The following is a 23,276-nucleotide window of genomic DNA, read 5'->3' as shown; positions in this document are numbered from 1 at the left end:
CTTTACATATGACTTTGGTAACTTGTAATAAAAGATTAAATTCCGGACTTACCACAGGATTGGGTTTGGGAGTATATGACCGTGCAGATTTAATTCCAGTGACCAGTTTGCCCTTCACAGTAGTAGATAAAACTTCTGGTTGAGGCAATAACAATGGTTTCATAGGCTCAATGACAGAAGGCGTGGGGATATAAACTGGTTCTGGATCTACTTCACCTTCTACTTTTACCCATAATGGGTAATGTCGAACAGGCTGTTCAGGCTCTGTTTCACATATAGCTTAACAAAAAAGAAGAGTAAGATTTTAGGTGCTTTTGGCAACAAAAGATCAATACTGAGGCCCTGCCAAAACAAAATATGTTCCCTCACAAAAGGCAATTAACTTGTTAAAATAATCAAATAGATGCCCCCTAAAAAAGGGCATTAAATTGCATTCATATACCTTAATTTATTCATCAAAAATCAAATATTTGTTGAACAGCAGCTATCAACCACATACTGTTTTAGGCACTAGAATGAACACAGCTATGAATAAAACAAAGTCCTTGCCCTCAGAGTTTAAAATCCAGTAGAATAAGACAAACTAATAAATACTAATATCAAGTAATGGTAAGCCATGTAGAATAACACAGCAAGGTAATTAAGGAATGAAGAATTAAAAGGGGATGCCATTATATTTAGCAGGGTCAGAGAAGATCTTACTGCAAAACACCTTTTTTTTTTTTTTTGAGACAGAGTATCACTCTGTTGCCCAGGGTAGAGTGCAGTGGTGTGATCTTGTCTCATAGCAACCTCCGCCTTCCAGGTTCAGGCTATTCTCCTGCCTCAGTCACCAGAGTAGCTGGGATTACAGGCATGTGCCACCATGCCTGGCTAATTTTTATATTTTTTTTTTTTTTTTTTTTTTTTGAGGCGGAGTTTCGCTCGTTACCCAGGCTGGAGTGCAATGGCGCGATCTCGGCTCACCGCAACCTCCGCCTCCTGGGTTCAGGCAATTCTCCTGCCTCAGCCTCCTGAGTAGCTGGGATTACAGGCACGCGCCACCATGCCCAGCTAATTTTTTGTATTAGTAGAGACGGGGTTTCACCATGTTGACCAGGACGGTCTCGATCTCTTGACCTCGTGATCCACCCGTCTCGGCCTCCCAAAGTGCTGGGATTACAGGCTTGAGCCACCGCGCCCGGCCTAATTTTTATATTTTTAATAGAGATAGGGTTTTGCCATGTTGGCCAAGTTAGTCTTGAACTCCTGGCCTCAAGTGATCCACCCACTCTGGCCTCCCAAAGTGATGGATTACAGTTGTGAGCCACCGTGCCTGGTTAAAAAGATAACTTTTAACTACACTTTATTTTCTAAATAATAACAAACATTTACTAAACCTTACTATTCAACAGTCTTAAGCATTGTTCCAAGCACCTATACTAAGCACTTCATGTGTTTTAACTCCAACACTTCTTGAAAAAGATATTATTATTCCCATGGTACAGAAGCTGAGGTTCAGGGATGTCCAATCACTAAGAGGCAGAACCAGAATCAAACCCTGTCAATCTGATTCCAGAGACCAAGCTGTCATTGCTGCATTCTAATGACAAATTGTAATCAAAAGACAACCTGAACTCAGCATAGGAGCAAAAACATGTATGTCAATATAGAGGCAATGAAATCCAACTGAGGTAAAAATCATACTATCAAGAAGTTCTGTACACCATTCCACAATTTATATCAAAATGTCAAGTTATACACCATTAATATATGCAATTTTTACTTGTTAAAAAATAATCCCAAAAAAATTCTGCACAAAGGAAAACATGTATTGATTACTTAATCAAATTAAAAAGAAGATCTAGGTTAAGAGGCTCCTGGGTTTACTTATTTTTTTAAGAGTCCAAGTCTCACTCTGTAGCCCAGGCAGTGGCACAATCATGGCTCACTGTGGCTTCCTGGCTCAAGTGATCTTCCTGCCTCAAGCTTCCAAGAAGCTAGGTCTACAGGTACATGCCACCATGCCTGGCTACGTCTTTTTTAAAAAAATTTAGGTGTTAAGAGTTGATTAAAGGTAATACAAAGAAAAAAAAAATTTTTTTTTTCCAGAGGCCAGGTCTCACTATGTTACCCAGGCTGGTTTTGAACTCCTGGCCTCATGCAATCCTATGGCCTCAGCCTCCTGAGTCACTGGGATTACAGGCATGAGCCACTATGCCAAGCACTATTGGTTTTATTCAAAGTAAACTGCCCATTCCCATAAAGAAAGCAGCTGTAGTGAAGCAAATGTATTTCTGCATTTTAATGGTCAGTCCTCAAAGAGAACATACAGCTGGTTCAAAGCCAAAGCCCCAAAACCTTTTACCTAAAGTCACATAAAATGTGATTCAGTGACATTCATACTTAATTCAAATACTTACTTCAATTAATCTTTCATGACAAAGCAGAATCTAAGCTGCTACCTGATTTTCGTAAGTGGTATATTTGCTCTGAACATTAAGAACAACTGGTGAAGAACAACTTGTCTAAGGGGCTCCTGAGATGAACATAAGAGCACAACCACAAAATGCTGAATAAAGATTCAAAAATTAAAATACAGGGTGAGGGATAGGGACAGCAAAGCTAGAAAGTGATTGAGTCAATTACTTAGCCAGCTGTAGTCTCTGTCATCTACCTTTTAAAACGTAGCTCCTTTATAATACACGTTTAAACCCAAACGTTTCTGAGCTGTTTTTTATTTTGAGACAGAGTTTGAGACTCTACCACCCAGGCTAGAGTGCACTGGCACGATCATGGTCAAGGTCACAGTCTTGATCTCCCAGACTCAAGGGATCTTCCCATTGCCTAGCTTGTAGCTGAGACTACAAGCACACACCACCATGCTTGGCTAATGTTTTTTAATTTTAACTTTTTTGTAGAGATGGCACAAAGGTTTCTAAGACACCAATGTTCATGCATGCATTCAAATATTTGAATTTCTACTATGTATCAGACTTTGCAGATACAACAATGAATAAAACTGACAAAAATCCTTTCCCACATGTAGTTGTTGGAGGGAAGTAAGATGAGACAGGCAGTATGATGAATAAGGAAAATGTGTTGGAATATGGTTAGGTGCTTAAGAGAAAAAACAGGAAAGAAAATAAGTAGCATGCACAGTAAGTATGTACAAGTATGTCTTTTGAGATTTGCCCTCCCAGTGAAGGGGGCATTAAGGGGTTCTACCACACATTTGGTAAAACTTTCTTGTTCAGTGTAGCTAATTATTTTATACACATATTAATTATAAGACAAAAACAAAAATGCCTTTAGGGCAAGACGTCTTGGACTTCTATCAACAATCTTTTAAGGATTTTCTAAGCCTCCATAAACTAAGCATTATATTAAGTAAAGGTCCCTTCCATCTTTTTCTTTTGAAATAATAACTACAAAATACACAGTACAGTACTTCTAAAAAAAAAAAAACCTCTTAAGATATCAAGAATGATTATTCATACTTCTCTTAATCTCTCACAGAGAATCAATGACAATTTTAAAATTTCAACCATGAATAAGCAGAAAATGGCTAACCTGTCATCAGAGTGGGAAAAAATGAGAAATGGAGCTTCCAATAAATAGGAGAGTTCATAAAAGGAGCTAATTGAAAAAGGAAGAGTTCAGTTCTGTTTATAACATGTTTAAGATCGGAAGGACAACAACATACTAAAAATAGGGTAGGGAGCCAGGTGCAGTAGCTCACACCTATAATCCTAATACAGAAGCCAATGTGGGGAAGATCTCTTGAGGCCAGGAGTCCAAAACCAGCCTGGGCATCATAGCAAGACCCTGTCTCTACAGAATATAAAAAGCTTTAGCTGGGCATGATGGTATGCACCCATAGTCCTAGCTATTCCAGAGGCTAAGATGGAAGGATCACTTGAGCCAGGAAGATCAAAGATACAGTTAGCTATGATCAAGACACGGCACTCCAGCCTGGGGGACAGAGCAAGACGCTCTCTCTCAAACTATATGTAAATAAATAAAATAGCATGGGAATTAAAAATCAGGACTGTCATCGACACAGTCTATAGCTGAAGTCATGAAAACAGACTCCCCACAAAGGCAAGAACAAGACACTGATCCCTCACACTCCACTGGCCCACTGTTCACTTGATTCCTTTACACAGCCTAGGATCCAAGATACAGCATCTCTTTATTCCCCCTTATAATGACACTAGAGAGTCTCTTACTCTTTCTCTGAAACTCAGGGAAAAAAGAACAACACTAGACAGGAAGAAGCAGAATTAAGGGGAGAACCTGAGTAGTACATATTCATTGACAGGAGTCAAGAAAGGAAATCAGTTTTAACAAAGAAATGATCTCCTCAATTCTACTGAAATGCCTCCTAATATATATATTACCTTCCCCAAGTCCCCTAGCTTTATCCCCTGTCTTCTAGCTTTATCCCCTGTCTTCTAGCTTCTCAGTAAGTCTTTTGTTCTTTTGTTCATGACACTTAAAACATTACAGGAATTTAGTTATTTGTGGCACTTAAAATTTCAGTATCTTTTCACCATATACCTATTTCATCAAATTGACAATAACCTCTTAGAGAGATGGACTTGTTTTAATTGCCTGTATTCTACCTCCTCACTCCCAGCAGTGTCTACAGTAGTTGCAGCATAAATGAATAGCATTACACTTAGAAGACTTACAGAACTGCCATGCTAATATAGCACACTAAAACACCATGTTCCTCTTCCTCTCATTTCTGTAGGCAATTTGAGTATCTTTATAATGAAATATAACACTTATAAAGAAAAGTACATAAACAATGTATAGTTCAATACATATTAAGAACTATACATCCATGTAAACACTATACAAGAAATAGGACAGTGCTATCAATTCCAGAATACTTTCTCAATCACAATCCCTCCCCTTCCTATAAAAAAGGCACTTAAATGATAGCTACCTCTTTGCTTTCCTTTTTCTAATGTCAAAGTATAACTTCTAAATATCATAGCTTAATTTTGCCTACTTTTAAAGTTTATATTAATGAAATCAAAGATATATTCTTTAACCTGGCTTTTTTCCCTCTCAACATTATATTTGTAAAATTCATCTATGCTGATACACATAGTTGTAATTCATTTATTTGCACTGTGGTATGTTATTTCACTGATTAATCATACTACTGTTTATTCTTCTATTGTTATTAAACATTTGGGGTTGTTTTCAGGTTTTAGATACTGTGAGAATCAAGACCATAAATATTCTTATATAATGCAGTTCTGCTTGTTACTTTGGAGTCAAACTGCTCCATCAAGGAGATATGAATCTTCAACTTTAGTAGATACTGTCAAACTTATTTTCCAAAGTGGTTATTTATTTCTCCATAAGCAGTATAGGAGATTTCCCATTGTTCACTGTCTTTATCAACAGTTGGTATTACCAGAGGCTTGTAATGATAACCATTCTGGCAGGCATCTAGTAGAATCTCACGATGGATTTAGATTTCTCCAATTACAAAGGAAATGTTCAACATTTCACTTTATGAAATGCTTCTAAAACTCGTGCTCATTTATTCTATAGGGCTGTTTATTATTAATTTGTAGCACCTTTATATATTCTGGATATAGGTCCTTAGGTATCACAAATACCTGCTTTCTTGTTGTAGCTGACAGTTTCATTTACTTAATATCTTAAATCTCTGAATTTCTTTTTTTTTTAAATTTTATTTATTTATTTATTTTTGAGAAAGAGTCTCGTTCTATTGTCCAGAATGGAGTGCAATGGCACAATCTTGGCTTACTGCAACCTCCACCTGCCGGGTTCAAGCAATTCTTGTGCCTCAGCCTCCTGAGTAGCTGGGATTACAGGCACACATCATCACACCCAGCTAATTCTTGTATTTTTAATAGAGATGGGGTTTCACCATGTTGGCCAGGCTGGTCTCCAATTCCTTACCACAAGTGATCCATCCACCTCAGCCTCCCAAAGTGCTGGGATCATAGGCATAAGCCATCGTGCCCAGCCCCTGAATGTCTTATCTTAAAGTTGTCAAATGTGTTGATCTTTTCCTTAAGAATTGGTTTTCAAAAAAAAAAAAAAAAATTGGTTTTCTTCTGTCATGTTTAAGAAATTTTTCCTAATATGAGATCCTGTATACATTTGCCTGTATCTTCTAAATGCTGTATTGTTTAGTCAATGAAAATTAGGTTTATAACATACCTATAAATTATTTCCATGCATAGTGTGAGAAATTAATAGTTTCTCTTTTTTCCCATACGGATGTACAATAATCCTATCACCATCTATTGAAAAGATCATCCTTTCCCTATTCTTGTCAATTCAAGGGTTCATTTATGTTTTAATCATTTTATTTTATTTTATTTTATTTTATGATAGAGTCTCGCTTTGTCACCCAGTGCAATGATGTGATGATCTAGGCTCACTGTAACCTCGGTCTCCTGGGATCAAGAGATTCTCATGCATCAGCCTCCCAAGTACCTGGGATTACAAGAGCACACTGCCATGCATGGCTAATTTTTTGTATTTTTAGTAGAAACAAGGTTTCGCCATGTTGCCCAGGCTGGTCTCAAACTCCTGAGCTCAGGCAATCCGCCCACCTCAGCCTCCCAAAGTGCTAGGATTATAGGCGTGAGCCATCACACTTGGCCTTAATTTTTATTTTTGAGACAGGGTCTCACACTGTCACCCAGGCTGGAGTGCAGTGGTGCTATCATGGCTCAATGCAGCCTCAACCTCCTGGACTCAAGCCATACTCTTGTCTCAGCCTACCAAGTAGCTGGGATCACAGGCCTGAGCTACCATGCCATTAGCCACATTTTTTTTTTAAATTTTTAGTAGAGACAGGGGGGTCTTCCTATGTTGCCCAGGCAGGTCTCAAACTCCTAGGCTTAAGTGATCCTCCTGCCTTGGCTCCACAAAGTGTTGGGATGACAGGCATGAGCCACAGCACCCAGCCTGTAGCCTCTCTATTCTGTTTTACATATCTATTCATTTTATATTCAAGCCAGTATCTTCCATATTAAATGTGGTAGTCTTATAACTTTTGATATACAATAAATCCTTCCATCCTGCCCTTGTTCTTCAAGATTGACCTGGTTATTTCTAGGGCCTTTGCATTTCCATATAAATTAATTATAAGTTCTGCTTTTCATGTTTCATGTTAAAAGCTGTCAAAGTTTTCATCAGAATTGCAATAAGATCACCAATGAAAATGAGAACCACCATTTTTCCAATATTCAGATCCGCTTGCTAAGAGCCATTTTTTAAATAAAAAATAAATGTTAATTAAATAAAAAACAAAAATAAATGTTGAATTTTTATCAATTTAACAGTATTCAGTATTAATATCATAAATTATCTCCTTTAATCTGTTATATGGTAAATTACATAAATATTCATATCTAAATCAAATTTCTATCCCTAACCATATATATGTATTTTATATATATGGACATATTTACTAATTACAACATATAATGTCACCATAATTTAGAACATTAATTTTTTTCCTTTTTTGAGACAGGGTCTCACTATGTCACCCAGACTGGAGTGCAGTGGCATGATTTCAGTTCATTGCTACCTCTGCCTCCCAGGCTCAAGTGATCCTCCCACCTCAGCCTCCCAAGTAGCTGGGACTACATACAGGTACATGCCACCACACAGGCTAATTTTTCGTATTTTTGGTAGAGATTGGGTTTTGCCATGTTGCCCAGGCTGGTCTTAAACTCCTGAGTTCAGATGATTCACCTGCCTCGGCCTCCCAAAGTGTTGAGATTACAAGTGTGAGCCACTGCACCTGGCCAGGTACATTCTTTATCAAAGTTGTTTGGACTATTCTAAGCCCTTTGTTTTTCCATAAAAATTTTAGAAACTTGTCAATTTCTATACCCCAGAATCCTGTTAGGATTTTGATTAGAATAGCATCAGCAGATCTATAAGTCAATTTGTAAAAAGTATCTTACCACAGTGTCTTCTGATAAATGAAAACAATATATTTTTTCCATTTATTTAGGCCTCTTAAAATTACTCTCAGCAATGTCTTATAGTTTTTAGTATATAGGTCTTAGGTATCTTTTATCAGTTATCCTTAAGTGTCTCATCTCTTTGGATGCTATTTTAAAAGGTTTATTTTTAAATCTCAATTTCCAATTGTTCACTGCTGAAATATACAAATACGTTGCATATTGATAATGTATGCTGCAACCTCATTAAACTGACTTGTAGTTCTAGTAGCTTGTTTTGTAGATTCCCTAGGATTTTCCTATCCAAGAATAAAGCCAATTTCTCCTTCTTCCTTTCCAATCTGGATACCTCTCTCTTGATCAAGTCTTACTGCACTGGCTAGAACCTCCTGTGTATAGTGTTCAAAAGAAGTGGCAAAAGTGGGGGTTGTTCCTCATTCCCAGTCTTTGGGAGGGAACACTCAGTCTTTTATCATTAATATGTCAATTGTAATATTTTTCAAAGATTCTTGTTTCCAGCAGAGAAAAATTCCTTTCTATTCCTAGTGTGCTGAGAATTTTTACCAGAAATAAATTTTGTCAATCTTCAAAAATATCTCTTAATCAGGTGGAGTTCGAACACGCCAGAAATTTGTCATTTCCACCTCAACCAAAATTGGCATCAGCAACGTAAAAATCCCAAAACATCTTATTGATGCTTACTTCAAGAGCAGCTGCAGAAGCCCAGACACCAGGAAGGTGAGATCTCTGACACAGAAAAACAAGGCTACAGAGCAGTGCAAGACTGATCAGAAAGCTGTGGACTCACAAATTTTACCAAAAATCAAAGCTATTCCTCAGCTCCAGGGCTACCTGTGATCTGTGTTGGTCCTGAAGAATGGAATTTAACCTCACAAAATGGTGTTTTGAATTTCTTAAGAAACTAATAACTGATAATACTATGTATATCAATACTATATATATATATGTATCTTGTGATGATGATATGGTCTTTTTTTAAGTCCATTGTAACGGCAAACTATGTTGATTTTTTTCAAATTTAAACAAATCCTACACATAATACTATGTATATCAATACTATATATATATGTGTATCTTATGATGATGATATGGTCTTTTTTTAAGTCCATTGTAACGGCAAACTATGTTGTTTTTTTCAAATTTAAACAAATCCTACACTTCTAGGATATACTCCACTTAGCATGATGCAGTATCCTTTACATATACTGTTGGATTTGAGCTGCTAAACTTTTATTTGAAAATTTTACATCTATGTTATAGTTTCTACCTCTATGTTATTAGTCTACCGTTTTCTTACAAAGTCTTTTTCTGAATTGAATATCAAGGTAATGCTGGTCTCATAAGATGGGACAATTTTATGGAAGACTGCATCAAATGGAATTTATTCTTTAAATGTTTTGTAGAATTCAACAGTGAAGCAACTCGAACCAGAGCTATTATTGTAGGATTTTCCACTACAAGTTCCATTCTTTAATAAACATATGGCTAAGCAGTTATCTATTTCTTCGTGAGTTTTGTAGTTTGTGTCTTTTAAAGAGTTTCTCCATTTCATCTGATTTGTCCAATTTACTGGCATAAAATTGTAATATTGCCATATCATCCTTTCATTGTCTGTACTTAAGTCACCTTTCATTCCTAATACTGGTAATTTGTGTGTTCTCTTTATTCCTCAGTCTAGCTGCAAGTATCAATTTTATTAAATTTTTTTCTTTATATATATTAATTTACAGGTATATTGAGTGGGCTTCGAAAACAGAAATGCCAGGTTTTATTCTTTCCTTTGGTACTACCCACAACAGCTAAGCACGGTATCTCAGCATAGCCAGCAGTATTTTTTGACAAACTAAAGGGTAAGCAGGTGATGAAAGTGAAGGTCAAATGAGACTACAACAAGGAGGTAGAATTAAAATTTCAGAAACTGTCCCTACCTTAAAAGGCAGAAAAAGCATGAGGACTTGGCAGTCCCATACAAGATACTTAGTATCTTTATGACCTTGGGGAACAAATCACTAAGCAGTCAATTAGCTAATTTGTAAAATGGAGAATAATAAAGCCTCCTTAGCATATAAGGCTGCAGGTTTAAATGATATAACCCTCATAGAGCGCTATGCATAAGAGTGTCCAATAATGTTAGCCATCTTTTTTACAGCAATGGATCGAACCATTAAAAGAAAAATTTTAAGTCTGTTACAATGACAAAAAATGTATTATTAAGTGCCTAGATTTTGTCCATTGAGACCACTAATTTTTTTATTTAAATATTAACTATATAATAAAAACCAAAAAATTAAAACTGTGCTAATGAATATATAAAGAAAAAAACAAGTGTTCCATCATATCCAGTAGTGCAGTGACCACAAGTGACTACTTTTAACCATTTATGTTTATTTTTAGTGGTTACACTCAATCATTCTAAATAAAATGCTTATAACTCAATTTCATAACTTACTTCCCCCCCCACCCTGCCCCAGTTTCCACCTACCTTTTTGCAAAACATACTACAGGATTTCAACTTTTTCCAGTTTTTATATTTTTTTCTTTGTCCATTTTTGGTCTTAGCAACATGTTTACCTCTAAGAACTCTTTCATATTTCTACTCCTCTTACATACCAGTTGTTAACAAAAATATCACCCCTCTTTTTTTATTCTTCCCTAACAGCACAAGAAAATTGATGGTTCCTAGATAGGGAATAGCAAGCTTTGCTTCTTATAATAAACTGTACCAGTAAGAAAACAACAAAAAAAGTACTTTGCTAATTGGCTATCAGAGTTTAATTATGGTCAAGGATAGGACACAGGTTGAAGAAAATAATCAAAAAGCAGTAAAGCCTAACAGATAAGCAGTACTCCTGCTTATGTGGGCTTCTGTAACTTACTTTTGTTGCCTTCAAATGGAAATGTGTTGTTTTAAGCACAAGAAGGAAGTAAACTCGGTAAGGAGATATGAATAGAACTAAACAAATAAATCTACACTATGCTTCATTTTAAACATTTAAAATCTTTATTTACACAAAGATCATTTAGGTATATAAATACACTATATCTCACTTAAACACTAAAATAGAAATAAGAATAGCCTGGCACTGGTCACAAAACAGGAGAGACCAGAAAGAGATCCAGGCACTGATATATTTTAATATATTACATTACAGAATGACATTTTGATCCAGTAGGAAAAGTTTATTTCTCAATAAGTGATGGTACAACTGGCTAGGCATGTGGGGGAAAAATGATTCCCTACTACAAATCTCACATTAAATAAATTCAGATACAATAACACTTATTTTTTTAGGTCTATAAAAGTACTAGAAGAAAATATAATAGGCTGGGCGTGGTGGCTCACGCCTGTAATCCCAGCACTTTGGGAGGCCAAGATGGGTGCATCACCTGAGATCAAGAGTTCAAGACCAGCCTGACCAACATGGTGAAACCCTCTCTCTTCTAAAAATACAAAATTAGCTGGGTGTGATGATGTATGCCTGTAATCCCAGCTACTTGGGAGGCTGAGGTAGGAGAATCACTTGAACTCACTAGGCAGAAGTTGCAGTGAGCCAAGATTTCGGCAATGTACTCTAGCCTGGGCAAGAGCAAAACACTGTATCAAAAAAAAAAAAAAAGAAAATATAATTAAATATGTTTATAATCTCAAGGGTAGAGAAAGACTTTCTGAGCAAGACTTCAAAGATAGAAACCAAGCACTTTGGAAGGCCGAGGCAGGCAGATCACAAGGTCAGGAGTTCGAGACCAGCCTGGCCAATATGGTGAAACTCCACCTATACTCAAAATACAAAAATTAGCCAGGCATGGTGACATGTGCCTGTAGTCCCAGCTACTTGGGGAGGCTGAGGCAGAAGAATCGCTTGAACCCAGGAGGCGGAGGTTGCAGTGAACTGAGATCACGCCACTGCACTCCACCTAGGTGACAGAGCAATACTCCATCTCAAAAAAAAAAAGAAAGCTAGAAACCATAAAAGGAGACTGCCAAGTTTAACTATCACTGCTTTTTCACTGGGGATGGATGGGCAGTGGGGGAGGGAACCTTGAACAAAATGAAAATGTAAATTACAAAAATACAACCCCAAAAAAATAAAGCTTCTACAAACTAAAGGAAAAAAAACAGCCACTCCAATAAAAGTTAGCAAAGAATTCAAAAGGCAATTTACAGAAAACAGTTTATGATAAATAGTCAAAAGACTTACCACAGAAGAAATACAAATCTAAAACAAAATATCAATTTCTGCCTATCCATATAACAATTTTAAAAGTTTTAAAATATTCAGTATTAGAACAGAAAACTACCTGGGCGCAGTGGCTCACACCTGTAATCCTAGCGCTTTGGGAGGCCGAGGCAGGCAGACTTACCTGAGCTAAAAAGTTCAAGACCAGCCTAGGCAACATGGTAAAACCCCGTCTCTACTAAAATACAAAAAAATTAGCTGGATTCGCTGGCGGACACCTATAATCCCAGCTACTCAGGAGGCTGAGGCAGGACAATCACTTGAACACAGGAGAACTGCTTGAACCCAGGAGGCAGAGGTTGCAGTGAGCCAAGATCTTTCTACTGCACTCCAGCCTGGGCAACAGAGCAAGGCTACGTTTCAAAAGAAAAAAAAGAGAAAGAAGAGAGAATAGAAAACTGGCACCATCCAGTATCTGACTACTGGTATATGTCTAAAGTTGGTACAACTCTAGTAACATCTACAAATGTTTAACATGTACGCACTGTCACAGCAATTTCACTTTTAATAGTCTATTCTGAAAATGGATGTTCATCACTGTACAGTTTATAATAAAGAAAATCCAAAAAGGCTAACTATCCAACCAAAGGCATTATAACACAAAGCTATTAAAACTAACACTATAAATTAGATCTACAATTGTTGATATGGAAAGCAGAACATGATCTTATGATAGAACATATACTGAAATATTAATCATCACCTCTGATTAAAATGACTACAGAGCAACAGGAAATGTAAATATAAAATTGCCAAAAAAGGATTATTACTCCCCTGATAAACTAAGAAAACTTTTCAATTATATGGTAAAATTTCAATATATTTGAACAAAATACAAAGATACAACAGAAATGAAAAAAATCAATAATGAAATAATATTTAACTTGGGTCTGCATCTACATCATATTTTATCCTCCCCTCCAAAAATAAACCCCAATTTTCAACAGAGTACATGATGTTCAGCTTTATCACACCCCTACTTTGTCCCCAAATCTCCAACAATGACCAGAGGGTCTTATTGCAAACTACTCTTTTTAGAAAATATGATGCATTATATGGATCATCTGTAGTCTTTCCAAAGAAAGTATATGTGTCTACCTGTGTGTGTGCACAATCCAGAAAATGGATGAAACTCAAAGGTCAAAGAGATTCTAGAAGATCAAGTAAGAGTATGTATGATCTAAATTTAGCACTCAAAAGCAATTCGCAGAGAACAATTCAACTTAAAAAAGGTGTGTTTGTGTGCATCTCAGACAGTCAGTCAGAAAGAGCATGTAAGGATAATAAGAAATCTCAAAACTCTTATTGGATAATTGATTAGGATTAAGGTAGGTTGTATCATTCTAAAATAACCATACTTATCCAAAAAATGATACCACACAGTTTTATCTCTCAATTAATACTCACTGTATTCTAGCTTCTTTCTCTTCTTTTTCTCTTTGAGTTGTTCCTCCTCCTCCCTGACTCCTTCTTCTTCCCTTGCCTCCTCTCCCAGAGTATCATAAACTATTGGATCTCGATGAGCAGCCTTCCTCTGAAAATGCTTAGTTTTGGATCCTCCTTTAACAAGTACAACTTTTCTTTTCAAACAAGTGCAACCAAACATGCAGTCTGGTCGGCGGCAGTGAGCAGGCTGGCGCTTCTCCAAAGCTAGACTGGAACATACACAACCCAGTCGACAGAAGTCATTGTTGCATGGAGGGGCTCGTTTCCTTATAATTGTGTGGATAGGTTTAGTTTTGAGAGATGCCTAAAGTCAAAGTAGAAAATTGTAATTCCACTAAACTGTCCACCAATATCACCAACAAATTATAGTCATATACCGGATTGCCTTACTCTCTGATTTTAAGTACTAATAGCACAAGACTAATGCAGATTCAAAGGACAAGAATATAACCAGGATCTGCCATTCTAATGCTTAGTACAGACAATTATGAGCAAAATTAACAAGGATGGATTTATTTTCAATATAAATTATACATAATGTTCTAAGGCAAAGATTAACAAAGGTTGAGACCGATGGGCCAAATCCAGCCTGTTTCATAAAGTTTCACTGGAACACAGCCAGGCTAATTCATACACATACTGTCTGAAGAACTACAATAGCAGAGTTCAATAACTGCTATATAGAACACATGGTCTGCAAAACCTTAAATATTTACTATCTGGCCCTTTACAGAAAAAGTTTGCAGAGCCTTATTCTAGGGTAATTAATTAAAAAAAAGGATAGGATAATACACAAATAAAAGTCTTTATGAAGGATTAATAAATAAAACAATATGCATTTAGTTCCAACATCTGATCATCTTCCGTTCCAGAATTCAGTCATAGAATTACAAAATGGAAAGTACAAAAACTCATGACAAAGGCCAGGTGCAGTGGCTCATGCCTGTAATCCTAGCACTTTGGGAGGCCGAGGCAGATGGATAGCTCGAGCCCAGGAGTTTGAGACCAGTCTGGATAACATGGCAAAACCCCCTCTCTACTAAAAATACAAAAGATTAGCCAGGTGTGGTGGTACACACCTATAGGCCCAACTACTCAGAAGGCTGAGGTGGGAAGATCGCAGTGAGCTGTGATCATGCCACTGTACTCCAGCCTGGGTAACAAGAGTGAGACTTTGTCTCAAAATAAATAAATAAATAAATAAACATGCTGTGGTATCATTTCACATGCTTCAGAGGCTGCTAAGATAGATATATTAATCAATTGATCAAAAATTCCTTCCTACATCCCTTGCCATAAAATTCTTTAAATATAAAAATAAAATAAGTGAAAAATTATTAATACAAAATTTCACAGAAAACAAAAGGCTTTTCTCCACAGGTTTTTAATTTTGAATTTCCTGGGATTTAGTATATTTTAAAAGCATAATTTTCAGGCCAGGTATGATGACTCAAGCCTGTAGTTCCAGCACTTTGGGAGGCCGAGGCAGGTGGACCACCTGAGGTCAGGAGTCCGGGATCAGTCTAGCTAACGTGGTGAAACCCCGTCTCCACTAAAAATACAAAAATTAGCCAGGAGCAGTGACATGTGCCTACAGTCCTAGCTACTTGGGAGGCTGAGGCAGGAGAACTGCTTGAACCTGGAGGTTGAAGGTTGCAGTAAGCTGACATCCTGCCATTGCACTGTAGCCTGGGCAACAGAGCAAGACTCCATCTCAAAAAAAATAATAAAAGCACAATTTTCAAAGCTGTGTTAACAAGATCAGCAAATGTACTTTCCCATATGTTGAAGAATGAAATTAGAGATTTTGAGAATGGCCAGCTGCCTTTATACAGGAGAGAGATGTTATTCAAAAGTGCAATTGTACTGTCTCCCTCTGCTGGTGGGGAATCTACATCTGAGTGTCTAGTTGGTAAAGAACAATAAATGGGGAAGACATCGCCTTAGTTCTCACAAAGGTTCTAAATGCTAAAAACTGGCTGATCACCCTGCCAAAAAGTCCTGTTCCCATTTCCCCTCACTAACCTCATTCTTTTTCTAGCCAAATACTAATATGCCTCAAGAAAACAGCAGCTACTTACTTGGGCTGTAAGTAGAGTTGTTAAGGATACATCTGCTCGCTCTTCTGTGATATATGTCCTTGGTTTTCCTTCCCAAAGTGCACAGTCTTCCAGGTCCATTAGCTTCACCTGAGATTTAGACAAGCCTGGAGGGCGACTTCCCTGTTGCTGTTGCTGCTGCTGCTGCTGCTGCTGTGCCTGCCGCAAACTAATCTGCTTTGGAAACGTATTTTCATCTAAAGTTGGCACAACAAAGTTATTTGCCTGATTTTCTGAGATGGTGCCTGAAGAATTCTTGGTAACCTTATCTCCTAGAATCATATGAGAGTATTTCTGCTTTGGTGAAACAGGGTATGGTAAAATGGATTTATAAGATGATTTTGTTCGGCCACTGAAAGTTGCCTGTCTATTTTGAGACTTTGCCTTTCGAGAGGCAGGTGCTACAGAATGAGGTTTCAAAGAGTAAGAGGTAGAAGGGGAAATAGTAGATTGCTTCTTTAGTACACTATCAAGTGTTCGTACATAGCTGGTACTCTTAGTGGGAAGCTGGTACACCACAGGAGATGTGGGAGCATTAGAAGAGAAACCCATGCTTGTTTCCATCAGCTTGCCTTCATTTTCCAAGTATTCATCTAGCTTATCACTACAGAAAGCGGAACGATTTTTCAGTGAACTTTCTGAATTTCCACCTAGAAACAAGAAAACACAAAATGCTTAAATAAATCTATGACAGATTTGTGAATCTCCACAAAAACACTAAAAAAGGCCAAGAATTCTGAGCTACAAGCTACTGAATCTTCTATACTATCCCTTAGCTGGGCACAGTGACTCAAATCTATAATCCCAGCACTTTGGCAGGAAGAAGCAGGAGGATCACTTGAGGCCAGGAGTTCAAGACCAGCCTAAGCAACACAGCAAGGCCCTGTCTATAAAAAAATAAATTAAAAAAAAAAATAAATTCATTAATAAACTATCCTTTCTCAGAAAGAAAAAAAATAAAACCAAGTAAAGAGAATGAGTCTCAGACACTAATGACATTAAAATCCATTCTCTAGTCTTGAGCGCTAATCACATTAAAATCTATTCTCTAAAATTATGTCTTACCCTAAAATTATCACATTACATCATTTATTGAGGCAGTAATTTTTACAAAGTTCTAACAACATAATTAACCTAAGAATATTCAACCTTTGACAATCTTTGACCTAATTAAAGAGACCAAAGATAAGTAAAAACTTAACAGGGGCCAGGCGTGGTGGCTCACGCCTGTAATCCCAGCACTTTGGGAGGCCGAGGCGGGTGGATCACGAGGTCAAGAGATCGAGACCATCCTGGTCAACATGGTGAAACCCCGTCTCTAGTAAAAATACAAAAAATTAGCTGGGTGTGGTGGCACGTGCCTGTAATCCCAGCTACTCAGGAGGCTGAGGCAGGAGAATTGCCTGAACCCAGGAGGCGAAGGTTGCGGTGAGCCGAGATCGCGCCACTGCACTCCAGCCTGGGTAACAAGAGCGAAACTCCGTCTCAGAAAAAAAAAAATAACAGGGGAAAAAAATAATTAAATTAAAGCAGGCCTCAACAGACGGCCAAAAGATTATTTAAGAGATTGGCCAGGCGCCGTGGCTCACTCCTGTAATCCCAGCACTTTGGGAGGCCAAGGCAGGTGGATCGCGAGGTCAGGAGTTTAAGACCAGCCTGGCCAAGATGGTTAAAACCCATCTCTAGTAAAAATACAAAAAATTAGCTGGGCGTGGTGGCAGGCGCCTGTAATCCCAGATACTTGGGAGGCTGAGGCAAGAGAATCACTTGAACCCGGGAAGCAGAGGTTGCAGCAGCGAGCGGAGATCACACCACTGCACTCCAGCCTGGGTGACAGAGCAAGACTCTGTCTCCAAAAAAAAAAAAAGAGATTGAGGCTGGGCACAGTGGCTCATGCCTGTAATCCTGGCACTTTGGGAGGCCAGAACAGGTGGATCACTTGGGCTCAGGAATTCAAGACCAGCCTGGGCAACATGGCAAATCCCATCTCTACAAAAAATTAGCCAGGCGTGAAGGCACATTCCTATGGTCACAGCTACTCTGGAGGCTGAGCAGGGAAGATCACTTGAGCCCAAGAGGTCAAGGCTGCAATGAGCTGAGATTGGATCACTGCACTCCAACCTGGACAATGGAGTAAGATCCTGTCTTTAAAAGAGGAAGAGAGATTGGAATGCCTGGAGTGTGGCATAAAACACTAGAGAAGAAAAAAAGACCACAAAAAGAGGGGTATAAAATTTAGCTGGTGTTTTTTTTTTTTTTGAGACAGGGTCTCGCTCTGTCACCCAGGCTGGGGTGCGGTGGTGTGATCTCAGCCCACTGCAGCCTCAACCTCAAGCGATCCTCCCATCTCACCCGCAAGTAGCTGGGACTACAAGAATGCGCCACCACATCTGGTTGTTTTGCATTTTTTGTAGAGAGGAGTTTTGACCATGTTGCCCAGGTTGGTCTCGAGTTCCTGAGTTCAGGCAATCCACTCACTTCGGCCTCCCAAAGTGCTGGGACTACAGGCATAAGTCATTATGCCTAGCCATAAAATTTAGTTTTTAAGAAACAAAAAAATTAAGTACAAAGACATAGATTACACTGTTATAAACACAGTGAAAAGATTCAAAGGTGAGAAAAACTACTTTGGACAACTGGTATATTTATCTAGTTAAGAGTATAAATTGCAAACAAACTCAGTGAACAAGGAAAAGCACTAAGAAAGGAGACCAAGAAGGACACAGTCAAAATGCTTGGATTAGAAGTTTACTTTGAAGTATAAGACTATCGGGAATCACTATACAACTCTGAAGTATACAGTTCTAAACTAATGCTTAGAATGATGTTTTCTGTAACTGCAGAAATAGAAATAACAGAAATGCTGTTGTTAAAAAGGATGCAGCAATTATTTAAGCCCAACTGAACCTCAGGGTTGTGACTATAGGCAAGTGAGTAGCAGACAGAAAACAGCAAAAGACAAGTATTTTCAGTTCATTTTAAATCATGGAGGGAAAGGATGAAGTAAAACAACCAAGACTTACTTTTAACAAAAGGTTGTTGGCTACATGTTTCAGAACATTTACAGAATTTTAAAAAACTAATTACCTTCATTCCTAGATGCAGAAGCACTATGAAATTTTCCCCTCCATCCCTTGATCTTAGTGAAATCATTGGTTTTCCCTGTCCTAGAAACAAAGGGAAATCCCGCATCTATAAAAGAAAAAGTCAAAGAAATGACCAAACTTCTAGCAGGCCAATATTATGGACCTAATTAATTAATAAAACTTCAATTTAGTAAGTATATAAATCACTTATCAAAACTTTAACAACAAAATATCTTAGACCTATCTTAAATATCATCAATAAATGTAGCTTTTTACTTACATCACAAATAACGTAAACTTCAAGAAAAACAGTGTTTGATGTTGCAAATGTTACGTACTCACCAGGAGAGGCAGGGTTGGTTCCTGTAAGGTTCCAAAATGGAAAGCTAGTGGCTGGAGCCAAAGGTAACTGTACTCCCAAGTATTTAAGATCAATGCTCATTGTTGGATCCACTGAATTCAATTTTAAGCCCACTACAAGAAAAAAGGAAATCATATTCCCATGAATCAATCATAAATCATATTATCTCCCTTCTTTTTTTTTTACTTGTGCCTGGGAGATGGTGAGGGGTAAAGTCAAGAGAGACAAAGGAGACAGTGAAGAGCAAAAACAATGAAAAAAACAGTTACAGATTCACTTTAAGGTGTCCCCATGATCCATGCCATCTGGTATTACACATTTGTATAACCCCCCTCACTCTGCTGAGTGTAGTAGGCAGGGCCTCTAATTTGTTTCTAACCAACAGAATGTGGCAAGGGAAATAGGAAAGGCATGACAATGTGCACGTGACAACACAAGTTATCCATCTTGTTGGAGCTGCAATGAAATAAATTTTGCCAACAAGCTAAGGTAAACTGGAAGCAGATTCCTCTCCAACTAAGTCTTTGAGAAAACAGACCTGGCCAGTATTTTAACTGTAGCCTTGATGAGACCCTAAGCAAAGTACCCAACTAAGCAATACACCCAGATTGCTGATACACAGAAACCGTAACAGTAAACATATCATTTTAAGTTGCTAGGTTTGTGGTAATTTATTAAGCAAAATAACTAATTTAAAAATGGCAAAATTCAGATCTTTTGTGCTTTAACTCTTTGTGGCCCAGAGACTTTCTAAGGCCATTCATATGAACTTGCCATATACTAAGCTGCTGGCCTAATTATGGCTACTGGTTCTCTAGTTATTATTGACATTTATGGTTAATCAAGCCTAAAAATATTATGACTTCCTTATTTATAGGTTAAGAGGCAATCTTTTGGAAAGTTATTTAACTTAAAGTTTAATAAAACTGAGGCCAAAAAAAGTTCAAAGTGAAAGTGTTAAGTATCAGCTGGGCCCGGTGGCTCACATTTGTTATCCCAGCACTTTGGGAGGCTGAGGCGAACAGATCACTTGAGGTCAGGAGTTTGAGACCAGCTGGCCAACATGGTGAAACCCCATCTCTACTAAAAATACAAAAATCAGCTAGGTGTGGTGACATGTGCCTGTAGTTACTTGGGAGGCTGAGGCAGGAGAAACACTTGAACCTGGGAGGCAAAGGTTGCAATGGGCCAGTATCATACCACTGCACTCCAGCCTGGGTGACAAAGACTCCATCTCAAAAAAAAAAAAAAAAAAAGCAAAGTGTTAAGTATCACAGTAAAGCCATTAAAAGGCACAGGTATAAGTTCCCAATAAAAAGCTCACATAGTGCTGGTTCTCTAACATGTAAAGACATTAGGTACATTATGAACCACATTGTACCCTCTACATAAAATCTATCTGAACAAAAGATGGCAAGTCAGGCACTGTAGCATGTACCTGTAGTCCCAACTACTTGGAAGACTGAGGCAGGAAGACCACTTGTGACCAAGAGTTCAAAAAAAAAAAAAGTCAGGCGCAGTGGCTCACGTCTATAATCCCAACACTTTGGGAGGTGAAGGCAGGCAGATCACCTGAGGTCGGGAGTTCGAGACCAACCTGACCAACATGGAGAAATCCCATCCCTACTAAAAATAAAAAATTAGCTGAGTATGTAGGGGCACGCCTGTAATCCCAGCTACTCAGGAGGTTGCAGCAGGAGAATCACTTAAACTCGGGAGGTGGAGGTTTGCAGTGAGCCAAGATCGCACCATTGCACTCCACCCCGGGCAACAGGAGTGAAACTCCGTCTCAAAAAAAAAAAAAAGATTGTGTTTTAGTTTTCAATGCCAGTTCTTTAACATATTTTTATTGTATTACATATTTATTTTGTTTAATCACACAATATAATTAAAATATCAAATAAAACATTCTTTCCTCATGTTCCCAGTCAACTGTGGGAAATAAAGGATTATGAGTCAAAATAATGGTTTCTAATCTTGTCTTTAATACTTTTTAATTGTACGACTTGGGCTAAACTTCTCTTTAGTTCTCTCAACAGTAAAAGAAAACCAATCCACGACACACAGTTGTATGCTTTGAGAATTTACTATACTTTCTCTGTAAAGCAGATGGCCTCAGAGAGATAAAAGAAATTTCTCAGGCTGGGGCTTGATGACTCACACCTGTAATCCCACCACTTTGGAAGGCCAAAGCAGAAGGACTGCTTGCATCCAGAAGTTCAGACTAGTCTGGGCAACAGAGTGAGACTCCCATTTGTACAAAAAAATTCAGAAATTAGCTGGGTGTAATTGCACATGGCTGTGATCCCAGCTACTCAGAAGACTGAGGCAGGAGGACTGCTTGAACCCAGGAGGTTGAGGGCGCAGTGAGCCATGATTGTGCTAATGCACTCCAGCCTAGGCAAAAAAGCAAGACGCTGTCTTGAACTAAAAAAAAAAAAAGAAGAAGCTTTAGTGTTATGTTTCCCCAATTGACTTTTAATAGTTAGCATAGGGTAAATAAGTCCTTATGAGAGGTAAACAAAAAGAAATCTGAGGCTGGGCACAGTGGTTCACGCCTGTAACCCTGCCACTTTGGGAGGCTGAGGTGGGTAGATCACCTCAGGTCAGGAGTTTGAGACCAGCCTGGCCAACATGGTGAAGCTCCATCTCTACTAAAAATACAAAAATTAGCCGGGTGTGTACTCCCAGCTACTCAGGAGGTTGACTCGGGAGAATCACTTGAACCTGGGAGACAGAGGTTACAGTGAGCCGAGATCCCACCACTATACTCCACCCTGGGCGACAAAGGGAGACTCTGTCTCAAAAAACAAAACCAAACAAAATAAAACAAACAAAACCTGGAAAGCCCAAAGGAATCTGGTAAAACTACTAAAAATACAGTTATATATGTTATGTATTTTGTAACTATTTTGTTTACCTTTTATATTTTCTATATATATAATAGAACATAATAAATGATATAACTTGCATAATATATAATTTATATACATAGAATATATATATATACACTATTAACTAAGTTAGAATAAGTAGGAAATAACAAGGAAAGGAGAGGAGGAACAGAGGGTGAAACCAGAAATCAAGAAGCTAAAGCTAATTCACGAATTCAAGTGAAAATGAATCCTAAACAATCAAATGAGATACTATAGTGCTCTGATAAAACAAAATTACTTATTATTAATAACAAAAACTGCCAGAACAACTGTCAATAGAGAAAGAAAAGAATAAAGGTGTAAAAAACGTACCATACTGGCAAGGAGGTAGACACATAAAAATCTAGATTTATACAATCAGCCAGGCACAGTGGTTCATGCCTGTAATCCCACCCCTTTGGGAGGCCAAGGCCAGAGGATTACTTGAGACCAGGAGTTTCAGATCAGCCTGGGCAACATAGTGAGACACCATTTCTTTAAAAAAAAAAAAAAAAAATTAATTAAAAAAAAAATACAAAGAGGCTGGGCACACTGGCTCACACCTGTAATTCCACAACTTTGGGAGGCTGAGGCAGGCAGATCACCTGAGGTCAGGAGATCAAGACCAGCCTGGTCAACATGGTGAAACCCCATCTCTACTAATGATACAAATTAGCCAGGAGTGGTGATGTGTGCCTGTAATCCCAGCTACTCAGGAGGCTGAAGCACAAGAATCTCTTGAACTCGGGAGACAAAAGTTGCAGTGAGCCAAGATGACACCAATGTACTCCAGCCTAGGCCACAGAGTAAAGACCTCGTGGCAAAAAAAAAAAAAAAAAAAAAATCTATTTAGAGACTGTGTTTCCTAGATATTTTCTTGTCTGCATTTACTTGTCTATTTTAACTGCTTCCTCACACAATAATACCGAATCCTAAGAACAAACAAAAAAGACCAAATATAATTTATTTAAAAAATACAAATTCTTATAAGCCCTAAAATAGAAAGGTCAATGGCACATAAACCTTGTTTAATGTAATACCCAATTTAGTTTATCCAGACTTTCCTGATCATGAAAGAAAATCCTTTCCCCCAAGTAACAGACACCTGAGACCTAGACTCAGCTGATTTCATATGAAATGGGCATAAATAAC

At 37.9% G+C, this 23,276-nt stretch overlaps 1 protein-coding gene across 17 annotated transcripts in view; it reads right to left on the bottom strand.

The window, feature by feature from the left end:
- Window positions 1-23,276, bottom strand: part of MGA (MAX dimerization protein MGA) — a 166,395-nt gene that overhangs the window by 44,123 nt on the left and 98,996 nt on the right. For 16 of the 17 annotated variants that reach the window (XM_064374873.1, XM_064374877.1, XM_064374880.1 and 13 more), the window contains 5 exons: window positions 19,191-19,322; window positions 18,850-18,954; window positions 15,745-16,412; window positions 13,625-13,967; window positions 53-279 (listed from right to left, as the gene is read on the bottom strand). In XM_064374873.1, the coding sequence (XP_064230943.1) occupies window positions 53-279; window positions 13,625-13,967; window positions 15,745-16,412; window positions 18,850-18,954; window positions 19,191-19,322 (1,475 nt within the window). Of the gene's footprint in view, window positions 1-52; window positions 280-13,624; window positions 13,968-15,744; window positions 16,413-18,849; window positions 18,955-19,190; window positions 19,323-23,276 lie in introns of those variants that run through there. The other variant, XM_064374882.1, reaches the window with a different exon arrangement.

The sequence above is a fragment of the Aotus nancymaae genome, unplaced genomic scaffold, assembly GCF_030222135.1.
Source record: "Aotus nancymaae isolate 86718 unplaced genomic scaffold, 86718_ANA_hifiasm-v0.15.2.pri h1tg000011l, whole genome shotgun sequence".
Classification (NCBI taxonomy): Eukaryota; Metazoa; Chordata; class Mammalia; order Primates; family Aotidae; genus Aotus; species Aotus nancymaae.
This window is presented reverse-complemented; position numbering and strand designations above follow the sequence as displayed.